Consider the following 26285-nt stretch of genomic DNA (forward strand, 5'->3'; position numbering starts at 1 on the left):
AATCAACCTATGGCACATTTGTACTCCTAGCTAGCCTTGTATAGGTCCAGTATAGTCTATAGTTATATAGACTTGCTTATGCTCTACTTGGTTTTCCAGTGGTCTTCTCTGCAGGAGCGAAAAGGATGAAAAACCCATCGCAAGTATTTGATTTGTAACCATACAAATCATCACTACTACCATCATCCTTACCTTCTCTACCACCACAGCCAGTTGTAGCCGTCATTATGCCGTCTAAAAGACCACACCTGGATTCAGATATGGCATCCGACGAAGCGTTTCTGGACTTGTTGAAGCCAACTTACAAGGGTAAAGGGTTGACCGATGAGATCAAAACAGCTGAAGATAAATGGAATCTTTTACCAGCATTCTTAAAAGTCAAGGGGTTGGTTAAACAACATTTGGATTCATTCAATTACTTTGTTGATGTTGATTTGAAGAAGATCATCAAGGCCAACGAATACGTGTTGTCAGACGTGGATCCTGAGTTCTTCCTTAGGTACACTGACATTCGTGTAGGGTACAGATCAAGAGATGGTCGCAAAGTTCTTGATGGTTCACCTCATGAGTGCCGTTTACGGGACATTACTTATTCTGCTCCGATTGTGGTTGATGTGGAGTATACTCGAGGTCGGAAGATCATCAGTCATAAGAATTTGGAAATTGGGAGAATGCCCATTATGTTGAGATCAAATAAATGTATGTTGGCCAATGCCAATGAAGAACAAATGAGTGTCATGCAAGAATGTCCGTTAGATCCTGGTGGATATTTCATTGTTAACGGTACTGAAAAGGTCATTTTGGTTCAGGAACAATTATCCAAAAACAGAATTATTGTGGAAGCTGATGAAAAGAAGGGGCTTGTTCAAGCTTCAGTTACTTCTTCCACTCATGAAAGAAAATCTAAAACTTATGTCATCACCAAAAACAGTAAGATCTATTTGAAGCATAATTCCATTGCTGAAGATATACCAATTGTAATTATTTTAAAGGCTGCAGGTATTGCATCGGATTTGGAAATCTTGCAACTTGTTTGTGGTAATAATTCTCAATATCAAGATCTATTCGCAGTCAACTTTGAAGAAGCTGCCAGATTAGAGGTTTTCACCCAAGAACAAGCATTGAATTACGTGGGGAGAAGAGTTAAAACCATTAGAAGAGCAGGTGCACCCAAATTATCTCAATTACAAGAAGGTATTGAAGCTATTCTGACCACTGTAATTGCTCATATCACCGTTTCAGATCTTCAATTTAGAGAAAAGGCACTTTTCATGACTTCAATGACAAGAAGAGTGTTGATGACCATGGATAATCCAAAAATGGTCGACGATAGAGATTATGTTGGTAACAAAAGATTAGAATTAGCAGGTCAATTAATGGCTTTATTGTTTGAAGATTTGTTTAAAAACTTCAACTCTGATTTCAAGGCAAATATTGATAAAACCTTGAAGAAAAGAAGTTTAACTGCTGAGTATGATGCTCTTTTAAATATTCAAATCCATTCAAGTGGATTGACTCAAGGTATGAATAGAGCCATTTCTACAGGGAATTGGTCTTTAAAACGTTTCAAGATGGAAAGAGCTGGTGTTACCCATGTATTATCCAGATTATCATATATTTCAGCCTTAGGTATGATGACAAGAATCTCTTCACAATTTGAAAAGTCTAGAAAGGTTTCTGGACCCAGAGCATTACAACCGTCTCAATTTGGGATGTTGTGTACTTCAGATACTCCAGAAGGTGAAGCCTGTGGGTTGGTGAAGAATTTAGCATTAATGACTCACATTACAACTGATGATGAAGAAGCACCTATCAAAAGGTTATGTTTCGTTCTTGGCTGTGAAGATATCTTGAACATTGATTCAGCTACTCTTCATGAAGCTGGGAATTATAGCATTTTTCTTAATGGTACGCTAATTGGTACCACAAGATACCCTATTGAGTTTGTTCATCAATTTAGAACCTTGAGAAGAACAGGAAGAGTTTCGGAGTTTATTTCCATTTATAGCAATTCTCATCAAAGTTCAGTTAATATTGCCACTGATGGGGGTAGAATTTGTCGACCACTTATTATTGTTGATCCAGAAACAAATACTTCAAGAGTTAAGGCGGAACATTTGGTTAAACTCTTGAATAATGAATGGGTTTTCGATGACTTTTTAAAGTATGGGTTAGTTGAATACTTGGATGTCAACGAAGAAAATGACTCATTAATTGCATTATATGATAAGAACTTGGAAGACAAGTCGGAATCATATACCCATTTAGAAATTGAACCATTCACTGTCCTTGGAGCAGTTGCTGGGTTAATTCCATATCCTCATCACAACCAATCTCCTAGAAACACCTATCAATGTGCGATGGGTAAGCAAGCTATTGGTGCAATTGCATATAACCAATTCAAGAGAATTGATACTTTATTGTACTTGATGGTTTATCCTCAACAACCTATGGTTAAAACAAAAACCATTGAATTAATTGACTACGACAAATTACCTGCTGGTCAAAATGCTACAGTTGCTGTTATGTCTTATTCTGGTTACGATATTGAAGATGCCTTGGTGTTGAACAAGGCTTCCCTTGATCGTGGGTTTGGTCGTTGTCAAGTGCTAAAGAAGTCTACTGTTGTTCTCAAAAAATACCAAAACCATACCAGCGATATTCTTCAAGGGTACAGAAAGGAAAATGAATCCGGGAAGATCATCTTCCCTCATCAAGCCATTGGAGCTGATGGTCTTGGTGAAGTTGGTCTGAGAATTGAAAATGGTCAGATTTATGTTAACAAATATGTTCCAACTAATGCACATGAAACAGTGGCTGCCACAGGCCAAATGCCACAACAAGAGAGTCATAGAGAAGCTCCATCCTATTATAGGGGCCCTGAACCTTCCTATATAGACCAAGTCATGTGTACTACAAGTGACAATGATCAAACGGTTGTCAAGGTACTTTTAAGACAAACCAGAAGACCAGAATTGGGTGATAAGTTTTCTTCAAGACATGGTCAAAAGGGTGTTTGTGGTATTATTGTTAACCATCAAGACTTGCCATTTAATGACATGGGTGTTACTCCGGACATTATCATGAACCCACATGGTTTCCCATCTCGTATGACGGTTGGGAAAATGATTGAACTTATCTCCGGTAAGGCTGGTGTCTTGAATGGTTCTTTGGAATACGGGACATGTTTTGGAGGTTCAAAGTTGGAAGATATGTCCAAGATCTTGGTTGAAAAGGGTTTCAACTATAGTGGGAAGGATATGCTTTATAGTGGTATAACGGGTGAATGTTTGCAAGCGTATATCTTTTTCGGTCCTATTTACTATCAAAAATTGAAGCATATGGTTATGGATAAAATGCATGCTAGAGCTAGAGGACCTCGTGCGGTCTTAACCCGTCAACCTACAGAAGGTAGATCAAGAGATGGGGGTCTTAGATTGGGTGAAATGGAAAGAGATTGTGTTATTGCTTATGGAGCTTCGCAATTGTTATTGGAAAGATTGATGTTGAGTTCAGATGCGTTTGAAGTTGATGTTTGTAACCAATGTGGTCTTATGGGTTACCATAGTTGGTGTCCTACTTGTAAGAGTTCCGAATACGTCATTAAAATGACTATCCCATACGCTGCCAAGCTATTATTCCAAGAATTGCTTGCCATGAATATTGCACCAAGATTGAAGTTGGGTGATGTTTTTCAAATGTGATAAAATTGTTATGGAAGTTGGGTCACCATTGAAGTGACTAACGGGTTACGTTCCAAATTATCGTGTCATTATTGCAGCAATAAGGTTGTTCTTGAAATAAACCTAAGAAGATTACTAAGGTACAGTGATTATATATAATTATTAATAATAAAAATAGTACAGGATATATACTGCTATCGTAACCCTGACGTAACACAACTTAGAATCTGCTTGAGCTCCTTATAGTATCCTCTATAGAAATGATCATTACCCTATAGAGACTATCAAATTGTTGCATAGTTAAGTATGCATGATGATCCGTTAATTAATGGGCGCATTTCGTCACTTTGGGATTAGTCACCGATCCTCGGCGTCTGAATTTCTGTAAGGAGGCGCTCTCAAACAGACACCCAAGTCTTGATTTAATACCATGGCCGCCTTAGAAGCTATTGATTGAGTGATCCAAATTACTATATCGTCTCACAACCTGTATTTAAGAGGCTGCAAAATGCGCATAGGGCTAAAAAAATATGCGTTGACGGAGAACCGGCCTGCGTTTCTAACGCATCTTTCAGGGACAAAACCATGGTTCATGCCATCAAAAAGGATTGAAGATTTCCTAAACAAGACGAATGGGACGATGACTAGCTCAGTGCCATACCAGAGGCCAACGACGCAAAACCTCAAGGAGCTTCATGTGCAATATGAGGTTTTCCTAATTAAGAACCTGATACCTGTTTTTGGACAGTAACGATCTTGACGAAGCTAATAACAAAAAGGTTTGGCGTCCACCAATGGAAATGACCCAATAGAACCACAACAATGCCACAACTAAATATACCCCTTACCCCTTCGAAAGTTTATCCTTGCAATTATTATCATAACGCCCCGTCATCATAGCGTTTATAAATAGCGTTTATAAATACGTAATCTAGTTATTGGATTGAGAGAGTACTTGCATTGGATGTCATATGCAATTGGGTCGCCGCCCCCTAAAGATGGTTCAAAAACGCTTCTAAAAACAACAACAATGTCAAAATGTACGAGGACGCAACCAAAACAATAATCTGTTTGCACTAATATGGCGCACCCTGTAGGTTGATGGTCGTATAATTAGCTACAACGGCTTGTTTACACATTAGTTTAGGTGTGCCTGTTGCTTCTTTCTGCAGTCCAAGAAAAAACTCTAAACATATAATTAGACAGTTGGTGACACAAACATCAGTATCTTGTGTCTTACGTGGAACATCTTGAAGTGGGTGAAGACCGCTTAATATGCAAGGAACCGTGTGTTATTGTTTTGCAGTTTTAGCTACATCAAAGGTAATGGTGCAATATTTTAACAGTAAATGCTCTTAATAAGCTAATCAGTCTCAATCCAAATGTTAGTATGAGCGTTTATGGTATCAAAACCCAAGATAAATTAAGTATATTGTAATTCAAAGTTATGCACTGCCCAAAAATAGATTACAAAATGGAGCAGTGGTTGCAACTAATGTATAAAGTATTTTTATGAAATCTATTTTTGTGTCTTGAATCTAACAAATTTAGATTTATATATTTAGATTTCTGCTTTATCGTTAAACATTATCAACCCATTTTGCAGACTTGAAATTTAGTATATAAGGTCTAGAACGCCCTGGAACCTGTTTAGCCGTCTCATTTTTCTATTTTATTTGTTTTATACTGACAGTTGAATTGAAGATCAAACTAGTTAATGATCTTGAATGCTATTCTCAGGAAAGAAATACCTTGATATAGACTGCGTGGCAGACAGTGAAACCGAAAGGTTCAAAGGTCTTGCTCTTGAACTGGAGGAAGATGTTTCCTTTTATGAACAAGCAACATATGGGAAATATGTACTCTGGTTTGGCTGTGCACTTGAATTTATCCTTTTAATAAAAAATATGTGGTTTAAGTATCGTGATTTCAGCTATCGAAAACACGCACATGCCAACTGGCTCGATAGAACAATAAATAAAGTCTCAGCAGCTTTTAGATACATTGGATACCGTCGAATACAAATGTGGCTTTGTCATTGGTGTTCCATTCCTTCATCATTAGGTACAGTAATATTTATGACAGCAGCAACTGCTTTTATGCTTTGTTACTGTTTCATTCCACATCCATGGTATAGACCATGTCTTCGATTTGGAGCACCTCCATTGGCCACCAGAGCAGGAACTATGTCGGTGGCTTTATTCCCTTTCGTTTACTTACTTGGTGGTAAATCAAATTTCATTTCATTCTTCACAGGCATAAGTTATGAGAAGCTTAATGTATGGCATCAATTTGTTGGCTTATCCAGCTTTACACTTGCAATTATTCATACTATTCCCTGGGTCTACCAACCATTCACGGAATCAGGACTCAAATCCATTCCATCAGTTCATATTAAATTTTACATAACAGGAGCAATATTACTTGCAATGCAAGCATGGTTAGTTCTTGCGTCAAAGGTTCAATTCAGAAAGTTATGTTATGAAGCATTTGTCAAGATGCACATAATTATTGGAGTCCTTTTCATTCTTGGAATGTTTGCCCATTTCTATGTTGATACGAGAATACTATCCTACTTGATCGCAAGTGTTGGGTTCATATTTCTTCAAACATTGTACCGTATGTCATTTAAGACGTACTTAAAACCTGGGAAATATTTCTTTAAACCAAGAAGTGCTTACATCAAAGTGTTACCATGTGGAGAGGCCATGAAGGTTACTATAAGTAACACTGAAGGCTATTATTGGAAACCAGGTCAACATTGTTTTCTCAGATTCGGTAACATGAAAACCAGCAAGAAAGTTCAAAACCATCCCTTTTCCATTGCATCAGTTAAGACTAATTCTCATGAGAACGATATGTCGTTTATAATTGTTCCAGGCAAGGGCTTAACTCGTGATTTGTTTGAGGAAGTTAAAGTCAGCTCACAAATCACCAAGAAATGTTATCTTGACGGACCTTACGGAGGCACCATAAGAGATCCTCTTGCATTTGATAGAATATTTGTAATGGCTACTGGTAGTGGAGTTACAGCTACTTTACCATTTGTATCACATTTTGCCAATAGTCTTTCAAGTGGGAAACCTATGGCCACTAAATCAGTGCATTTTATATGGGTCATTAGAAAAGAAGTCACTGTGGGGTGGATCCAAAATGAATTAGCCAGATGCAAGGAATTGGCAGGAGATAAGTTGAAAATTGATATCTATTTAACCTCTCGCAACAATATCAATACAACCATTACCAAATATAAGGAAGGGATAATCACACCATTCTCTGATAACAATAAGGATCTTGATTCTGAATTGACTACCAAAAAGTCGTTTGAAACGGAAGACTTTGTATTCCAAAGTAATGCACTGGCAGAATCCATAGCGTTACCTGAGAAGTTACATACTAAAACATTCTATGATGAAGCTACATGTTATTCCATCGAACCCTATCATAAATTGGCGATCTCAAGTTTTGCCAACATCTACTATACCCGGCCATCTACAGTAGAACTAGTGGAACAATGTAAGCTTGGACCAAAAAACTTTATTGTCGTATGCGGGAACAACACCTTCAAACGAGACATTGCGAATACCATTGCATCTTTTCAGAAACAAGTTCTTGCTCGTAAGAATGGGTCTTTTGTACAAGAGATTTACCTTCATACAGAGTCCTTTGGATGGTGAATACTTTATAGCATTGCATATAAAACAAAATACGATTCATATAAGTGGAATGTAGCAGAGCACTAAGGTCATTACTATATTGTCAGCATCGTCAGCACTATACGGTCAGGCCAGCTATTTGGTACTTGAAATGATCGTGCACCCACCAAAATATGTCATGATCTTAAGGATCGTAGAGTTCTGGGGAAAGGCACTAACCTGCAGGCACCCATAACATTCCTAATTTCACACACCTATTTTATCTTACCACAAGTAGATGGTTTATGGAGCACTATCTAACAGTGAACCCCCTTCGAGTGCATGTGAAACCAACCAATAGGAGCAGTAGTCCAAAACAAACATGTTGAGTCAAGTAAGAATATTGCTTTTCCTTGCAATAGTGATGCTGGTGTGGGTGTTAAATATTAGTTGTAGTACTACTCAAGGGGTGGAGTTATGGAATAGATGGTTCCATAAGCATAATAATGATGTTAATACAGATTCACCAATTTCCGGAGTTAAAGCGAGCGACGAGTATCCTTGGAATGGGTTTATGAACACGATTTTCCCCATTAATGCTTTATTAAGGTATAATTCATCCACAGTGCCACCCATAGTAACCACTGTGGAAAGGTTGGGCAGATATGCATCCTTTAGTAATATTGTATTGAAAAATCCAGGGATTATGGGGGAATACGTTATGTTTACTCATGATTCGTGTTTTGTCAATCCTTCATTATATGATGAAGGTGAATATGAAGATAAGATAATTATGGCCATGAGAGGTGGGTGTACATTTGTGAGTAAAGTGAAGGAATTAATGAAGTTGAAACCAAAAGCTATAATTATCGGGAATAATGAACCTCATCAGGGCCTTTTAACCATGTTTTCCAATACTTTTAATCAAGATGGTTCAATTCGAATCCCCATGATCTTTATAACTATGGAAGATTATATGCTTTTCGAACAAGAACCCAATAGAAGACTTGAGATCACCACGTCTTCATTTGGAAGTTTAACAAGCGTGATTCTTTCAGCTACCATTTCTCCTCCATTGCTTGTGATTTTAATTTATTTTTGTATTAGAGGGGCACAATATTTTAAGAAAATCAACACCAGTCGTCATAATTTTAAAATGGTAAAGAAATTACCCACTTATATCTATGAAGGTGATCATTTGGTTAATGATAAAGATTTTAAAAAGTATCAGGATATAATTGAACATGAAAGAAAACTTGAGAATTTACTGAAAGATAGTCCGCTTCCACTTGAAGAAAATCATCAACCTTTATCGTCCTCCAGAACGTCGATATCAAGTTTAAGTGAATACATACCTCCAATCCCCCTCTCTTCCATACGCAAAATACATTCGTTGAATGTACTTTTTTGCACCAAAGACTATTATGCTACGTCCAAATGTTCTATTTGTCTTGATAAGTTCATTCCCCATGAATCACAACTTCTAGTACTTAAATGTAAGCATATTTACCATAAGAATTGTTTATCAAATTGGTTAATAAATTTCCGACGCAGTTGTCCTCTTTGCAACAACACTATCACTGCATCACAATTACGATTACGTCCAACGACTGAAGATGATGGCTATCTTTCATCCACTTCAAATCTGATAGATATGGGGTCGGTGGCGCCTTTATTAGAACGTCAAACCACTTCAGATGGTTCCAGATGGTATGTACTTGATGCTGATGATCAACGTGAGCTGGGAGAATTTATTGCTGATGATGATAATTCAGGGATCTTTTATACTGAGATGCTCAATATACCTTCTAGAGATTCATCATTGACTGATCCATCTACATCAACAACAACTACAACTACATCTACATCAACAATACCAAACTACAACCAAGACATGGCTCACTCAGCAACTTCCACATATTACTCGACTCATTCTAATAGAGGTCCCGTCACAGTTGCAGGTTCAACGTACGAGAATGAGAGTGTCTTTCTCACACCAATCTCAAGCCACAGACCCTTCTCACCACCTACTAAGGGAAGCATAGAAGGTTCGAGAATGGCCCATGTGTTGGAGGAAGATGAAGGAGGAGCAAGTCAAGAAGAAGAAGAAGAAGAAGAAGAATTTAAGCCCAGTTTATAGAACGTATCTAATAATAGTTGTTATGAGGTTATGCTACTAACAATGTATGGTGTTATTTCAATGAGATATATTATTTTTACCCCCACCAAAAGTGCGTGCACCACTCAATCCCTCGGACCCCACATCAGAAAACACATATCTCCGACCTGCTCATAGTGAATAACCAACTAACTGCTTACTGGTGGGCTCAAGGCAAGATGTCAGATCTGACAGATCAGACCAGTGCAAGCAATGGTACTAACGGAATGAGTAGTGGCGCGGGGGTAGCCGACGGGACACCTCGACTCTCGCTCACTGAAAGTGCTTCTTCAATACAAACTGGATACTCTCCCTCATCTTCAGGAGAAAACAACAACAACAGCAGCAGCAATAATAACAAGGATTCAGAGAGATCTATAGGGAAAAGAAGAAAGAAGAAGGTGGACATAGCCTGTGTGTATTGTCGGAGGTCTCATATGATTTGTGATGATTCTAGACCATGTCAACGATGTATAAAGAGAGGCATTGGCCATCTTTGTTACGATGAGCCATCAAATCCTAGACAGAGGAAGAAGGTTGCACAATTGAAGAAACAACCAGATACGCCTAACAACACGACAACGACAATAACCAATAACACTACTTCATCAACTACCACAACTGGTCTAACACCCTTGACGGTACAACTGTCTCTGTTACCTCTTGGGTTGCAAACACCTTCAGTTCAAACACAATCTCAAGCAGCACTTGGTTTAGGTGGAAGTAGTACTTTAGGTGGAAATCAAAACCAACAAATGATGACAAATAACATGGGAGGACCTCGTGCTAGTAGTTCTGTATTATCTCAGACAATGCAATATAACCAAGAACCATTCTTTTATTCGGAACATGCTGGTAGTGAATTTAGTTCACTTAATGATTTCTTATCGATGATCGATGATCCAGAATTAGTTAATGGCGCTCTTGGAGACAATGCTGCTTTACTTAACTTTGAAGCTGCTCGACCAAATGATATGAATGGCAGTCAGGGTAAGCCTCTTCACAATAGCATTTCCAATACAAGTCTTGCAAATATTTTGTCGTTTTCTCCCAATCCTAACAACTTTTCATCAACGTTTGGAGGTGAAAACGTCACCTTCCAACAAAATACTAATCAAGATAATCTTAGTAATAACTCCACCAATGCTAACGGACCTTCCAATAATAATAGCTTTCAAAATGGTCCAGCAATCAATACTAATGGGAATAATACAAATGGCATGCCAGGCACTAACAATAACACCAATAACTTTAACAACAATATCAATACCAATACCAACAATGACAATAATTCTAACAAGAATCCAAGTACACAGAATGCAAAAGATGAAACTCATCAACCAGTGATATCTGATTCTGCTAGAGATAAATTTTTTTTAACTGCTGCTGATCCAACCACTGAAATTTCGCCTGAAGAAAGATTGAAACAAGTGATTAAAGCCAAATTGGAGGCTGGTCTTTTACAACCATATAACTACGCTAAAGGGTATGCCAGATTACAAACCTATATGGATAATTATATGAATGCTTCAAGTAGACAAAGAATTTTGAAGCCATTATCTGAATTTAGACCTGCTTTCCGAGCTATTGCCAGGACTTTGAAAGATGTGGATTTAGTTTTAGTGGAGGAAAGTTTTGAAAGAATGCTTTTAGATTACGATAGAGTTTTCACATCAATGGCCATTCCTGCTTGTCTTTGGAGACGTACAGGAGAGATTTATCGAGGTAATAAAGAATTTGCATCATTAGTTGGAGTGATGACCGATGATTTGAAAGATGGGAAATTGGCTATTTATGAGCTTATGAGTGAAGAAAGTGCGGTTAATTTCTGGGAGAAATATGGAGCAATTGCCTTTGATAAAGGTCAAAAGGCAGTTCTCACCAGTTGTAATTTAAGAACCAAAGATGGCATAAAACGGAAGAGTTGTTGTTTTAGTTTTACTATCAGAAGAGATCGATACAACATTCCAAGTTGTATTGTTGGCAATTTCATACCCATTGATCCGTGATAGGGAGATTTTTCTTTATTTATACTGTTAATTTGTTCGGTTTAAATTGTATTATTTTATTTATATATATTCATTAGTTGATGATACTAATCTTCCATTTCTTGATCCTCTTCCTCGGATTGATCTTCTTCATCTTCGCTTTGTTGTTGTTGCTTCTTTCTTGCTTCTTCTTCAGCTTCTAAAGCTTCTTGTAAGATTCTTCTTCTCTCTTCTCTTATTTGTCTTTGAACCACAACGTATTGGCCCAATGGAGTCTTGGACCACTCAAAGTCGTTTAAGAACAAACTGGCTTCGGTCTTATTGGTTGGACCGTATTCAACATTGGACCTTCTTTGAGTTATAAAAGTGGCATTAGTATTCAATTTCTCTACCAATTGTTGTAATTGCTTATTGAATTTGGTGTTTCTTGATTTCTTCATAAACCTTCTTAACGATAACACGACAGGAGTTACCAATTCGGGAAAGGCGATACTCTTAGTGTACATGATAAAGAATTCACTGGTTAATTCAATAAATTGTTCGCATAAACCTTCTTGATATACCTTAGTACCCAAATAAGCTTGGTTTACTTTGATGTTGTTTTCGAAATCAACCGCTTGTAACTTGGAGGGTTTGGGAGCTTTGGTGATGGCAGTTGAAGTTAAGATCTCGGAGATGAGCGGATAAATTGGGATGTAAACTCCGGTCTGTTGAGATAATCTAAGTAAAGATCTTATTAAATAGAATCGTAAGGGGAAGAATTGAGCTGTTGGAATTAATCTTATGGCTCCCAATGTGACTTGTACTAATGGATAAATCAATTGTCTCATTGGTGACTCTTTAGATTTATGATTTTGTAGTTCCCGTTCTGGATTACAACTTTGAGCAATTACTCTTGACCAGAAATCTAATGAATGACAATATTGCCAGTTATAAATGGCCTTATAACTTTCGTTAGATGATCTGGTACCGTTGATACTGTTTCTTAAATGAATAGCCAATTGTCTAACGAATTCAAATCCAACTTGATAGGAAGTGGTTTCATTTATACCGTACAATTCAGCAGCTGAATTCTTACAGAAATTAAGCTGAGGCATGGTATGAACATTTGTCTTACGACAATTCTGTAAAAAGGTAGAATAACTTGATTTCAAGATCAATTCCAATAACGACTTAGGATATTCCCTGGCAGCATTATTCAAAAACGCAAACGCAGCAATTTGAATCTCCACATTGGTAGATGATGCCCAAATATTCACCACAGAATTGATGATTTGTTTCACAAGTTTCCTATGGGAAATGTAATATGGTAACAATTCTTGAAGCGAAGACAACACTAAAGCTGCGGTATCTGTGTTATTAGAATCTCCCAACAACAATAAATAGGAACCAGCATGAGACTTGAGGATATTGGATAATTGAGATACATTAGGATTATTTTGAGGAATGGTTCTAGAACCATTGGCTATTTTATACTTGACAAGTTTCTGAATGGCCTGGGGAATTTTCTTTAAACCCAATAACATAACCTTTTGGAATGCCTTGGGATCGGTAACAGCATATTTATAATCTTCTGTTGAGTTATTGATGTTGACTGCAGCTTTGAATGCTACACAAACGTTTCGAATGATCTTACGGTTAGGACTTTCTAAATTTTTACTCCATTGTTGAACCAATTGAATAGTAATTTCATTCTTATCATTCTTTACAGTGTCATCATCACTGTCGTCCCCGTCACCTTGTTCTTCTTCTTCTTCTTCTACTTCTTCATCCAGTTCTCCCATGGCTTCCAAAGGATTGACTCCTTCAAAATCCAACAATCCCTTATCATTTTCTTGTAAGTACTTGTAAAATTCAGGATCCTTGTCCTTCAAGTTATCCAAATCTGCCTTCATTTGTTCTTCGTCCTCTTCGTCAGATGAAGATTCTTCGTCCGAATCTGCTTCACTTTCAGACTCCTTCTTAGACTTGCTCTTCTTCTCCTTAGGAACCTCAAACCCACTAGCAAAAAACTCATCTACTGGCATGTCTTCAAACACTTCCTTCGCTGCCTTTCTTTCCCGTTTGGGCTCTTCTCCGTCATTGGTGGTGGTAGACTTCTTCTTTCGGTTGCCTCTAAGCTTGTTATGCTTTTGAACCTCTTTACGGTGTTCAATGGTATGCTTCAAATGCTTGTTCTGGAACTTCTTCGTGGACTTAGAAGTCTTCCCCATCTTGTATGCTGTTGCTAGTGAATGCTGAAGTAGGAACTAAAGCTCTCTAAAATTTTTCAGTGTACATTTCAATTACTAGCGAGATGACTTTTACTGGAGCACTGCACATAATCCCGATGAGCATCGCAGTATACTATATAAGCTACAGGTAGTAGTGTTAGATGTTAGTAGTGTTAAACGGTAGTACTGTAGTACTAACATACTTCATTGTTACAGCTGTTCTGCTGTACTTCTTGCTATTGCAATTTCTCACATGTAGTTCAACTATTTTATGTCTATAATGTTACATGAACCCAGAGTCAAATCGACCATTGAAAGCATCATAAAGCCAATGGATCAACTTATCATGAATAGCAATTCCAGCATTATGATAATAAATGGAATGATCGCTATCTGGAAAGTAATGGACATCATAATTCTCAACTTCTTTGGCATCAAACTTATCAAGTAGCCAAAGCAGATTCTGTAAATGCACATTATCATCAGATGTACCATGCATAATAAGGAACCGTTGAACTTTTTTGAAACTTTCAAAATCAACTATCTGTGCCAGAGATTTGTACATGGGGTTAGACTCTGGATTCCCCATATATCTTTCTGTGTAAATGGAGTCATAAAACATCCAATTGGTAACAGGAGCCACAGCCATTCCGTACTTGAAAATTGAACCTTTATCATATTCCAAAGTCTTTAACGTAACAAATCCTCCATAAGACCAACCCCATAATGCAACTCTTTCATCGTTAATATAAGCTTTGTTGGTTGATATATATTCAGAAACAACATTCACCAAATCTCGAGGTTCCCAGTACCCCAAGCGATTCCGTGCAAATGATTTGAAATGCCATGATTTCCCTCCTGTACCCCGGGGTTCAATAACAAGAACCACTGTATCCAAAGATGAACTTACAACGTCCAAAAAACCTACGTTGAAGGTTTTATCCACGGTTTGAGATCCAGGCCCTCCATAAACGTGAACAAATAACAGATGTTTCTTTGACGGGTTGAAGTTTGGAGGAAGAATCTCCAAAACATTGAGTTCGGTCCCATCGACTTTAACTGTTGAAAAAGTTCTTGTAGGGACATTCATGGAAGATAAAGCTTTCTGTATTCTATCACCACTCTTATTTATACTTGGGAACTTGTGGAATATGTCTTCAAATGAAAAAGTCCCCTCTTCGTCTTTAAGAAAGTTATGCATATCTTGTAAATTAATCAATTTCTGCCATGGAACTTCAGGTCCTCTGTATTGAAGATTAATATATTGTCCATCTTTGCTGAAATGAATTTCATACTTCCCATCAACAGTTGTGTTTGTTAAAGCCACCATTTTGTGATCATTATTCAGTAAGTCAATCCCCACCAAATGTGCATCCATGGATGACTTAATGGTGATTAGAGTATAGACATAATTCTCCATATGATCGTAGACAATTGGAGCATTGTCTACAACACCCCAGGCGTTTGAGTTAGTCAATAACTCATATTTTGAAGAAAAAACATCGGAAAACAACCCTAAATGCACCATCCCATTGGCCACAACCCTATCAATATATTTCTCTGTATTAGGAAGTGGAACAATTGGAGGGGTTTTAGCAACCCAACCGTTGTATTCTGTAGTCACATTGACGTGGGAAACATCAATTAGTTTATCCTTTTTGGAACTGAAAACACATGTTTTCAATAGAGAGCTTGTTCTATCGGTGAACTTGATCAACATATTATCCATTCCCACCCAACCAGCAGAATAGACAATATAATCATTCCCCAATTCTTTCTTGAGATTATCATCATTTATGGGTTTCAATTCATTGCTAGGTATATCGTAGATTTGAATTGAAGGTAATGGATTGTTTGAGCCAGTTTTAGGATACTTATACTTCAATCTGAGTGGATACTTGTTGATGTTATCTTCAACACTATTAGCTTGTGGTAAGCTAACAGACCCACCAATCTCGTCAACGTGTTTAATATAATAGTCCAAGGTGAAATCTTCAACGTTGGAATCATCCAACCTCAAGAATGCCAACTTGGTTTCATCAGGTGACCACCAAATTTGTCTATCGGTGCCACAAACTTCCTCTTCGTATACCCAATCTATTTTACCGTTGAAAACGTCCTTTGAGCCATCAGAAGTAATTCGGGTAGTTTTCAAAGAATTGTTTAACTCTAACAAATAGACATCATTATTGTATCCAAAGGCAATGTAGGTACCATTGGCCGAGAACTCAGCAAAGTGTAACTTGAATAATTCAGTCGACAAATCTGTAAATGGTGGTTGAATCGGCTTGCCGATATTAGTCATGGGATTATAAAGCCAATAAATACCATATTTCAGATGTCGCCATTCCATTTGAATATCTGTTACCACTATATGCCACACATCCGGATCATCAACAGGAGCATTGGGATTAAGAATGAGTTGTTGAATGTAGAAGAAGTTGTTTTCATATTCAAATTGAATAGATGATATCAATACTTGTTTCTTATTGGAGTTGATCTTCCCAATTGAATATGTTTGATGGTCTGAAGTGATATAATAACCCCCTTTAATATTATTATCCAATACTAACCTTTGGGGAATTTGGGTCTCTTCAAGCCAGAAAATGGGGACCATTTCAGGATAATACTTTTCGTTTCTTGTATCTTGCAAAGATATGTTTGATAATAAGGCGTCATAGGAGTTAATGGTGATATTTCGTCCATTGAAGGGGATTATGTTAGTGTGAGACTTGAACTTTTGGATCAAATGTTTCGGACTCAGATTGGCATACACTAGGAGTCCTAAAATCCATACACCTATTGATAAAACTACTAATAATCGACATATATTTGATTGGAATATGGTCTTAGTACCCTTATAATTGTTCAATACCTTTTGGAAAGCAGCACTATTATGGAAGGAGCTTTTGACTTCATCAGCATTACCATCAGCCAAAGTAAAGTTGTCGATCTCCTCAAAGATCATTGACGATATTGAATCTGCAGAATCTCTAGAATCACTTGATCTTACTTCGTCTTCATCATTAGGTATATCCATTAATTCATATGAGGGTTGGGCACTTTGCTGCTGTAGAAATGAGAACATGCTGATATTGTTATTGCTATATATATGGAATAAAATGACTACCAAACGTTATGGCCATACCTTTTTATAAGATAAATCTATAAGGAAGATGTAATTACCAGATTAGTACCTCAATGGGCTTAATATCAAACACGGTATATATGTAGTGCGTCCGGGTAACCCCAATATATCTTAGAAAGTATATGCAGGTCTTATCACTCAGTCAGTTGTAAGGTATCAAGCATAAACGTACGTACGCATACATACATACATATATACATGGTGTATTGATATACTGTTGGTATACTAGTGGGTGATAGTACATATATAATAGATATGTATAGTAAACAGATATATACTTTAGATTAGAGTGCACTTGAGGGTCTATGTGCTGTCTATAAATGCTGTGTTTTTTTGGTAGCACCAAGTACTATTGTCTGACAATAGGTGTATGAATGGGGCTGTACGAGAGGTTCACTATAATATAAGGTAAGTTTAGAGAAGACACGTATAGTCTGTGAATGAAGGTGTTTAGTTTCTCATCAACAAATGACGGAGTTAGATGAACAGAGAGCCATTGCGTTGTATACCCAATTCTTTACTGAAGTGGAGTCAGAGTCAGAGGAGACTAATTCAACATTATTAGCCACTGCAACCCATGATGGTGGTGGTGGGTTAAGGGCAATTGCAGATGGATATGAAATCCATGAACTAAGTAGAAGTATCTTTACTACTCCATTATCGCTAGCAGCGTTTAAGAATAAGCTTCAGCACATTTCTACCGAGCAGGGAACGGTCAATGCAAAGCGATTGTTTGGTTATGGAGTAAAGTTATTGGTTGAGGTGACACTATTTGGGGTAGCCAAAAAGCCAATAGAAGAAGTAAGAAAAAATACTACTACTGCTACTCATATAGATGACGATGAAGATGGTGACATTACGGCCCAAAGAGGAAGACCTTCAGTTGATGTTATTAGTAGAAGGAAAAGTAATAATAATATTGTTATGCATGATGATGATAGTGATGGTGATGATTTAACTACTTTAAAGGGTGCTGTAGCTGATAATGAGTTTATTTCATTGGATGATGAATTACGATTTGAATTGGTATGTAATATTCTTCGGATTCTCCAGTGTTATTTCGTTTATCTTGATGGTAGTTTTTTTGATTTCTTGATAAATGAACAAGATAGAGATCTTTTGGTAAGATTATTAAAGAATTGTGAATTCTATTTGCATAAAATGGTTGAAACCATTGAAAGCTCAGAGGAAAACTCATTTCCAAATTTAGGAGTGGTTAAAGAATTGATTTATTTGGTATATTACATCATCATCACTTATCTGTATGAATATTTACAATTTTTGAATTTAGAATCCCTATCAGAACCTCAAAGTGCCAATGACGTCGGAGATATTGTTGAGAGCTTTGGCCAAAGGCAGAATAACGATGACGAAGAAGATCAAAATGAAGGTAATTTGGAATTTTTATTTCTGTTCAATCTTTTCCCTCCTTTAATTAATAGAATCCTTTCAATTACAGATTTTAAACCTCCAAAACTTACATTACTGTTGAAAACATTAACAAAATTATATACCATTAATTTTCTTACGGATTACTTGACCAAAACGAAAAGGCATTTATTCAGAGGGTCTATTCCATATAAAAGTGACATTGAATCTCAAATTCCTTACAAGCTTATTCCCATATTACTGATGGATTTTAATTATTATTATGGATACCAACCGGATTTAATGATCCACCAATTATCTTCAAAATCGTTTTTCCATTGGTTAACAGGTAATCGTTTCAGTGGGAATGCATATTTGAAGTATCAAACTTCAAATTATATCACAAGCTTATATGAAAATTTGGATCTTAGTTTGTTTGGAGATTTCAATAAAGATTCCTTCTTAAAGGAACTACAAACTATTCAAATCCGTCGTCTGAGAAGAGATACTTTATCTGATCCCAAGGAATTGGTTTCAATATTTCTGATGATATTTTTGAATCCTGAATCATTAATTAGATCTAAAAATCTGACTGATATGCAAAATGATGAAGATCATATTGATTTTTTGGATTTATGGCTTTGCTTGTCATCATATATTGTACAGTATCAACATAAGTCTTCATTCCTTCAATTATTAACTAGGATTATACTTTCAACTTTACATAATTTGGTGAAAAACTACGAAGACGAAGTTTATAACTTAACCATTAATGAAGCCAAATGGAAATTATGCCATCAAAAGGCCCCCTTTATACCATTGAACAATGATAATCAATGGATAGTTCCATTTGGAAAATATTTATGTGATATTCTTCAGGTGATGTTACGGTTTAATTTGAATAATAAATTCAATGTTGAAAATTATAGGTTAACGTTGGATTTATTATATAAATTGATTCTGTCCGATAAGCTAGCATCATCTACTTATAACTTTGTTGAGTTGGGAAAGAGTATATTCATTGTGCTTGATTTTATTTCCAAGAAACATAATTCAGTGATACGATATGCTATTTTGGAAGATTTATTATTAAACTTGGATTTAATCTTGTGGAAGTCCAAGTTTGAAGACTCCCATTTATTATATGAGTTCTTACATAAGAAGCAAATGCTTTTTGGACTTATGACAGAGTCAGATATCAATCCTCCACACATTGAGTCATTGATCCAGTTCTTTGATGGTAACATTAAATTGGAGGATATTAAAGATGAAGCTGAAGCTGAAGATCTAATAGTGAAATTGGTTGATGGTGATAAAGAACTTTCCAAGTCACTCTTGGGGGAACTCAACTATTCGTACAAATTCAAAGATACTTGTATGTATGTTGAAGGAGAGATTGGGGCACTGGAATTAATGGTTGAGATAATGGAATACATGAATAATATGAAGAATATTGAACCGTGGTAAAATTATACATCAAAATAAAGAATATATTAGTATCTGAGTCTATTCTAAGCATTATGAATTGTTCTGAAAAAGTCCATACATTGAGTAAAGACCACCAAAAGAATACCACCACCGGGACCTAATCTCAAGACTTTAGGTAAGAACCCTTTATATAAAGCACCAAACCCTTCTTCTTTGAACACAGTTCCAATAGATGGAACAGTCCAAACATATTTAGTAGAACCAGCTTGAATTCTTGATTTAACAACATCAAATGGTGTATTTAAAATGGTACCAAAAGTTCCACCGATTGAACCACAAGTTAAGTCAATTAAGGTTTTCTCAGTAGAATTCTTTGGTTTAGGCATTAACCCTCTAACTTGATGGATAACTCCGAAATAACCGGCATTCCAAACAATATGTCTCCATAAAGTTGATTCCAAACCTTTATACAAACCCAAAACACCATCTTGTTTGATAATGTGTTTTAAAACATCAGACATCCCATTAAATTTGGAGTTTTTATCTTGCAATCTGATTTTAATCAATTCAAAAGGTACCACCACAAATGATTCAGTTGCACCAGCAGTAGCACCTGTCAACACAGCTAATGATTGAGTCATTTGAGGTACACCAAAGAATCCTTTATAGAATTTCCCCCATTCATCGTTTGCAGCAAACTTTGTAGCTCTCTTGGGGGCTTCCATCAAAATGGGCGCAGTTATACCCTTATATAATCTTGAGAATCCTTCTTCCTTGACAATCTTTTTCAAACAATTGATGGTACCATTATAAGCATTGGTGGAATCCAATTGTTGTCTGGTCTTGACAACATCCAAGGGATACATCACAAGGATTTCAGACACACCGGCAATGGCACCAGATGCAAATTGATAGATGAAGGGTAAGGGCTTTGGTTCAGACATAATGGTATGAATTGATGTTCGACTAAAGAAGAATGGTATAAACTACAATTATATTTGTACAAATTTTATTATACTATCCGCAAAAACCTCCATTTATTATCACCAAGCCATAAATACTACTATTAGACTCTGGCACAGTACACACGACCAGATAACCAACAGTCAATCAAGTGGAGATTATTAGGCTGAGGAGCCAAAATTTTTTTTTTCTGGCTTTGAGTTCCGCATTTGCATGCCGGTATCGGCGACAAGTTCAGCGGAAAAGAATAAGTGCTTACAAGTAATGAGTGAACAAATATCAAGGGTAATCATGATACTGGGTGTTATAATTATACTACGATGAAAGGCTTAACGTAACATCATGTAACGTAATGTAATATACTGTAACGTAATACAACCGGAACAAGCTTAAATATTACCGGCTTGTGAAAGGAACCTTTTTTTGGGAATAATCCCTTTTGATCCTTAAACCCGAATCAAATCAAAGAAAGACCTATTCCCCTCATTATTGTCTCCCTATTAGCTTGCTCCTTTAACTAATCGATTTGATTAGACCTGCCCCATTATCTTTTGTGTGTCTTGGTTACCGTCTCCCACTGTCCGCGCTACCACAACGTAAAACCAACATCAAGTCACGTGACATACTTGGATCTGTGGCAAATGTGAAACACCTTATAACCCTTCATAATACTAACAACGTTATAACATGGTAGTTAAATACATGGAAATAATAAGCATTATATTTTTTATCAATAGTGCCATGACTGAAGTGGTCTCCAACCCCTAAATATGCATCTTAACGCATCCCCCTGCGTAGGAACTGGTGTATGGCTGTACACTACCTGTGTTGCCGTTTGATATGAACATGCTGTTATTGTTTTCCCTAATTGATTCAGTCCAAATCAAACACTCCTCCATATAAGATGAGCGAAACCATTTGATGCGGTTTAATACACAAGTGTAATGAAATAACTCACCAGAACTTAGTATGCTGTTATTGTTGGTACTGTGCTGTAGAACTGCCTTAGAACTTGACCATGAAACGACACCGATACCCGCTAACTGTTATATACCACTATAATATCACTGTAAATGTAACTGTTATATACTACCGTACTTTTAGCTGCTATATACAACTGCGACCGAACATTATTCTTTGCAGTTTCTTTGTCTGACTTCATTCTTGACACTTGTTTTCTTTTGCTTCTAGTTGAAACCTCTGACGAGACGCATTTAAGCCTTCTTATATTCATTTAGATATACAATTTTATTCCTAACTTTCTTTAGCACCACAACCTTTACATTCGTTTAAATCGTCATCATGTTGTTTGCAACGCTTATACTATACGCGTTGCTACTATTTAGATCAGTCAATGGTGACGATGTCCAAATATCCCAACCCGATCTTGCATATTCTCAGTTTGGTGGTCGATTAGGTATATTGGGTGACTTTGATAGTTTATCCGTGTATTCATTTGTTAACGAGTCTTCTATCTTGGCTTCATCATCATCATCATCATCATCGTCAAAAGAACTAACCAAAAGAGAAAACGATAACTCAACGGTATCTACTTCAGCTCCTCAAAACTTATACTTGAGAAATACTGATGATAACACTAGTAAACTATTGGCTTCGGTTAATGGTATAATATCTTACCTTGAAAAATATACTGATGATACTATTATTGTTAATGGTAACTTCACTACATTCAAAAACCAACCCATCCAACCTCCCTTTTTGTATAACGTGACTTCTGATTCTGTTATTCAAATCTTTTACCCATCATCATCGTCATCATCATCATCATCATCTTCTTCTTCTTCAAGTCCTACCATATCTGGAGGTTCAGTCAAGGCCATACTTATAGATGATGATTTGATATATCTTGGAGGTGATTTCACCTTTAATAGTACTGTTGGAGCTGCAGTGTATAACGTCACTGCTGATTCAGTCAACACATTTCCCTTCAAGGGGTTCGGTGAAGGGGCGTCTGTCAACGCTATCGCAAGAATAATGGACCAAACTAATTCTGATAATGATGCTAACAAAGGTTCTATTATATTTGGTGGGAAGTTTGATACCTTGGGGTTCCCTGAATTGTTAATACATAACTCCACCAACTCAACAAAGAAGAATACCACCAACAGCACATATATCAGAGCTGAACAAGTTGTTTCATTGAAGAATGGGATATTCAGCAGCATAAATGGTGCAACCCAGAATACCGAAAGTTCAATCATATGTCCAGCAACTTCAAATCCTTGGTATGCACTTGATGGTATGGGTGCTCAATGGAGAGTAGCCATGCCTGATCCAATGAAGGGGATTGTCCCGACCAAAGTACGTCTTTATATTCCAGAAGGAACTGACGGTACTAAGTTATTCCGGATCTACTCTTATCCAAATGCTGGTATAATGAACTTGACTTATATCAACCCACAGACCAACAAAATGGAGATTTGTGATGCTTGGTGTCCCTTGATGACATCAAGTGACTTGAAAGCAATTGCTGAGAAGAATGCTGCTAATATTACTACTATAGCCAATTCTAGTTCGATTTTCATTGAAGAAGATGGTTCGTATACCAGTTATTACGATTCTTCCAATAACACCAAGACATTGGGTTATGGGTCTAATTATCAAGAGTTTGCACTTATAAATAACGTGGCATTTGATAGCATTGGTGTGACAATTATTGATTGGTATGGTAATAGAGGAGCACTTGGGGGATTCCAAGTGTTTCAGACTTCAATATCCACTTATGGTAATGAAACATTGAACGAACCCAATTGTGCCTCTGATTTGGATTATGTTAATAGCTCCAAAATCAACAATGGTACGTTCCAAGCCATCACCAACGTTTCGGATTCCGTTGTTAATAATGATTATTTGGTTTCTTTCGATACCAATGCCAAAATGACCTTGTACCCCAATATTTCCTATTCTGGGAACTATTCCATCATCATTTCCACTCCTGGTTGTCTACAAGATAACTCATGTGACTTCAGATCCATTGTAAATGTATCTGTTATTGATGGTAATGATAATATCTTAAAGACCAATACCATTTATCAGAATAATAATTACGATAAGTTTGATTATTTGTATCAAGGTCATTTAAATGGGTCTACTTCAAGAAATGCTAGTGATGGTTTGACCAGAATTGAAATTTCATATGATAGTGCAATCAATACCAACTCTGATCAACATTGGATGGTGGTTGATAAAATCACTGCTAGTTTGCTTGCATTGGATGATAATTTGATTCACAATTTAACCAAATCTACCAATTCTACGTATGAATTATCGTATGTTAGATTGAATGGACTCTTTGAATATTCATTGGATAATTTTACAGATTTCAACACTTCAAAAGTTGCTTACTCTAGTGATAATAATAAGACTATGATTATTAATCTGGAGAATTCTTATGTGGGTAACTCCTCAATTAATTTGTTGAGTTCTAGATTAGCAAATGGTTCTGTGATTAGTGAGTTTGTTCAACAGCTGTCTTCTTTACTTGCACAAGGTGCCTTTGAAGTTAACCAAACAGATGCTTCAGTTATGTCGTTACTGAATACCAATTTGATGACTATTAATCTCGGTCAATTTAATTCAAGTTCAAATTCTACTACTATAGAACTGATACACAAGAAGAGAGCTACTAGTGATAATGTCATTTATGGAGCTCTGTTTAATTCTCCAGTATCTCAAATCATCAAATATGAAGATGGGGTCATGATGTTAGGTGGATTCACTCTTAGCAATGATGGGAACTCTTCTATAAACTTGATAGATATGCTGACCAATAAATCAGTTTCCAATATCAATAATTTTGTCTTCTACAATGATAATATCTGGTATGGGTTTGGGAACTCCTTATTACTGGCTGAAAATTATCAATTTACCAATTTGACCTTCAATGACATTAACTACTTTGTTTTCACTCTTAACAATAATGAGTATCAAACTTGGGATAACACTAATAAGAAATGGGTAACTGATGGTGGACAAACATTTAACATATCTCTTGCCCTTTCCTTAAATAGCAACCAACAAATTTTGGGAGGCTCATCCTTGACTACCATGGAATTCTATGAAATTGACCAAGCATATTTGGATAATCTGCAAAACTTTTCCAGTTATAATTTGAACATCTCTTCTGGTGGTGGTGGACTTTTAACCTCATATTATTTAAATTCTTCCTTGAGTGTGATTGGTGGACAGTTTAATACCACTAATGCTCAGAATTTGGCATTTATAAATAATAATGGTTCTGGAATCATTCCATTGTCAAATGAGTTGAAATGGCCTTCTGATACTTCGGTTATTAGTTTATATGCTGATACTAAAAACCAGTATCTTTTTATTGGAACCAATGGGTCAGTTTCAAGCGATAATAATGAATTCTCTGGTCTATTCATTTATAATTTGACCAACAATACTTTGACCAGTTTCCAACCAGCCATGCTTTCAAGTTCCGCTAATGGTGATAATGGTAATGGCATAGCAGTTAATGCTGTTGCATTGAGTGAACAGAAGAACCAACTTTTAGTGGGCGGAGAATTTGACCAAGCTGGGTCCTTAAGTTGTAAAGGATTATGTGTTTATGATTTGGATAATACAAGATGGAATAATCCTTTCGCTAATAATGACTCATTCTCAGGTTCAGTCACCGATATCAAGTTCTTTTCCTCAAATGAAGTACTTATTTCTGGTAATTTCACCTTGAATTCAAACCAAGTGAATTTTATTCAATATAATTTTGATACCAGTCAACTTGTACTGTCAACTTCTTCATTAAACTCCTTGGGGTCCAATTATGTGGTGAACAAGTTTGTTAGCAATGATAATTCATTCGATGGAAGAATAATTGCATACGGTGATAACTTTATTTCTGGTTTTAATGGGAAGAATTGGACAAGAATCGATGATGGGATAATCTATGATGATGAAACTGAATTCACAGATATTAAATTGCTACATTTATCTAAATCTAATTCAGTATCTAAAGCCCAATTCTTTGATAAAAATAAGATTTTGGCTTTATCGGGAACATTTCAATTGAAAGATTATGGTGAAGTTAACGTTGCATTATACAATGGAACCAATTGGATTCCTTATATTTTCACTGCCAATTCCCAAAATAAATTAGGTAAAGTGAATTCTTTGCTTATTATGGATTCCTTTAGTTTCCAATCATCTTCAGATTTAACTAAAAAACTTTTATCAAGAGGTAAAGTTGTGGGGATTTCTTTAGCTTGTGCCTTGGGCTCAACAACTCTTTTGGGACTTTTGTACTTGATTCCATTCCTTTTATTACTTCGAAAGAAGGAGGACGATTCAGAAGAAAGAATTCATGAAAAGGATATGATGGACGCAGTTAATCCTGAAGATTTGATTTATGAAATGGATTTACAAAGAGGTGAAAAGGCATGATTTTTCACACTTAAACTTTATATATTGTATTATAATAGAATCAAATAGATTTGTGGGAATATAATTGTACAACATTGTAATGGACTTTATACTTTAATATGGTTACGCGCTACCAGATATTTATTCTTAAGTATTATCACAAGATGGGCTACAAGTTTTTTCTAAGGGTGATGCGGTGGCTCAATGGTAGAGCTTTCGACTCCAGATCGAAGGGTTGCAGGTTCAATTCCTGTCCGTGTCAATTCCTTTTTTTTAGAATATTACTGAATATCTTTTCATG

The 26285-nt window shown here is 36.4% G+C and overlaps 9 protein-coding genes and 1 non-coding gene across 10 annotated transcripts; 7 read left to right on the plus strand and 3 right to left on the minus strand.

Moving 5' to 3' along the window:
* Positions 1-227: 227 nt before the first annotated feature.
* RET1 (DNA-directed RNA polymerase III core subunit) lies at positions 228-3704 on the plus strand (the record flags this gene model as incomplete). Its single annotated transcript, XM_043193920.1, has 1 exon — positions 228-3704. One exon carries the CDS (start codon positions 228-230, stop codon positions 3702-3704), a length of 3477 nt encoding a protein of 1158 aa, XP_043050972.1.
* Positions 3705-5761: 2057 nt separating this feature from the next.
* KQ657_003188 (putative ferric-chelate reductase) lies at positions 5762-7360 on the plus strand (the record flags this gene model as incomplete). Its single annotated transcript, XM_043193921.1, has 1 exon — positions 5762-7360. The coding sequence occupies one exon, from the start codon at positions 5762-5764 to the stop codon at positions 7358-7360; it is 1599 nt and encodes a 532-aa protein (XP_043050973.1).
* A 340-nt stretch (positions 7361-7700) lies between these two features.
* KQ657_003189 (uncharacterized protein) lies at positions 7701-9458 on the plus strand (the record flags this gene model as incomplete). The annotated part of the gene is made up of 1 exon (XM_043193922.1): positions 7701-9458. One exon carries the CDS (start codon positions 7701-7703, stop codon positions 9456-9458), a length of 1758 nt encoding a protein of 585 aa, XP_043050974.1.
* Positions 9459-9500: 42 nt separating this feature from the next.
* On the plus strand, positions 9501-11485 carry CWT1 (Cwt1p; the record flags this gene model as incomplete). The annotated part of the gene is made up of 2 exons (XM_043193923.1): positions 9501-9507; positions 9615-11485. The coding sequence occupies 2 exons, from the start codon at positions 9501-9503 to the stop codon at positions 11483-11485; spliced, it is 1878 nt and encodes a 625-aa protein (XP_043050975.1).
* An 86-nt stretch (positions 11486-11571) lies between these two features.
* NOC2 (mRNA-binding ribosome synthesis protein) lies at positions 11572-13677 on the minus strand (the record flags this gene model as incomplete). Its single annotated transcript, XM_043193924.1, has 1 exon — positions 11572-13677. One exon carries the CDS (start codon positions 13675-13677, stop codon positions 11572-11574), a length of 2106 nt encoding a protein of 701 aa, XP_043050976.1.
* A 283-nt stretch (positions 13678-13960) lies between these two features.
* Positions 13961-16765, minus strand: STE13 (Ste13p; the record flags this gene model as incomplete). Its single annotated transcript, XM_043193925.1, has 1 exon — positions 13961-16765. One exon carries the CDS (start codon positions 16763-16765, stop codon positions 13961-13963), a length of 2805 nt encoding a protein of 934 aa, XP_043050977.1.
* A 528-nt stretch (positions 16766-17293) lies between these two features.
* Positions 17294-19660, plus strand: KQ657_003193 (uncharacterized protein; the record flags this gene model as incomplete). Its single annotated transcript, XM_043193926.1, has 1 exon — positions 17294-19660. One exon carries the CDS (start codon positions 17294-17296, stop codon positions 19658-19660), a length of 2367 nt encoding a protein of 788 aa, XP_043050978.1.
* Positions 19661-19704: 44 nt separating this feature from the next.
* On the minus strand, positions 19705-20565 carry ODC1_2 (mitochondrial 2-oxodicarboxylate carrier; the record flags this gene model as incomplete). Its single annotated transcript, XM_043193927.1, has 1 exon — positions 19705-20565. One exon carries the CDS (start codon positions 20563-20565, stop codon positions 19705-19707), a length of 861 nt encoding a protein of 286 aa, XP_043050979.1.
* A 1321-nt stretch (positions 20566-21886) lies between these two features.
* RAX2 (Rax2p) lies at positions 21887-26005 on the plus strand (the record flags this gene model as incomplete). The annotated part of the gene is made up of 2 exons (XM_043193928.1): positions 21887-21891; positions 21931-26005. 2 exons carry the CDS (start codon positions 21887-21889, stop codon positions 26003-26005), a joined length of 4080 nt encoding a protein of 1359 aa, XP_043050980.1.
* A 169-nt stretch (positions 26006-26174) lies between these two features.
* KQ657_003196 lies at positions 26175-26246 on the plus strand. Its single transcript has one exon. It is a non-coding gene; the product is annotated as a tRNA-Trp (tRNA).
* The last annotated feature ends 39 nt before the right edge of the window (positions 26247-26285 follow it).

This window comes from Scheffersomyces spartinae (genome assembly GCF_019049425.1).
Source record: "Scheffersomyces spartinae strain ARV_011 chromosome Unknown scaffold_3, whole genome shotgun sequence".
Taxonomy (NCBI): domain Eukaryota; kingdom Fungi; phylum Ascomycota; class Pichiomycetes; order Serinales; family Debaryomycetaceae; genus Lizanozyma; species Lizanozyma spartinae.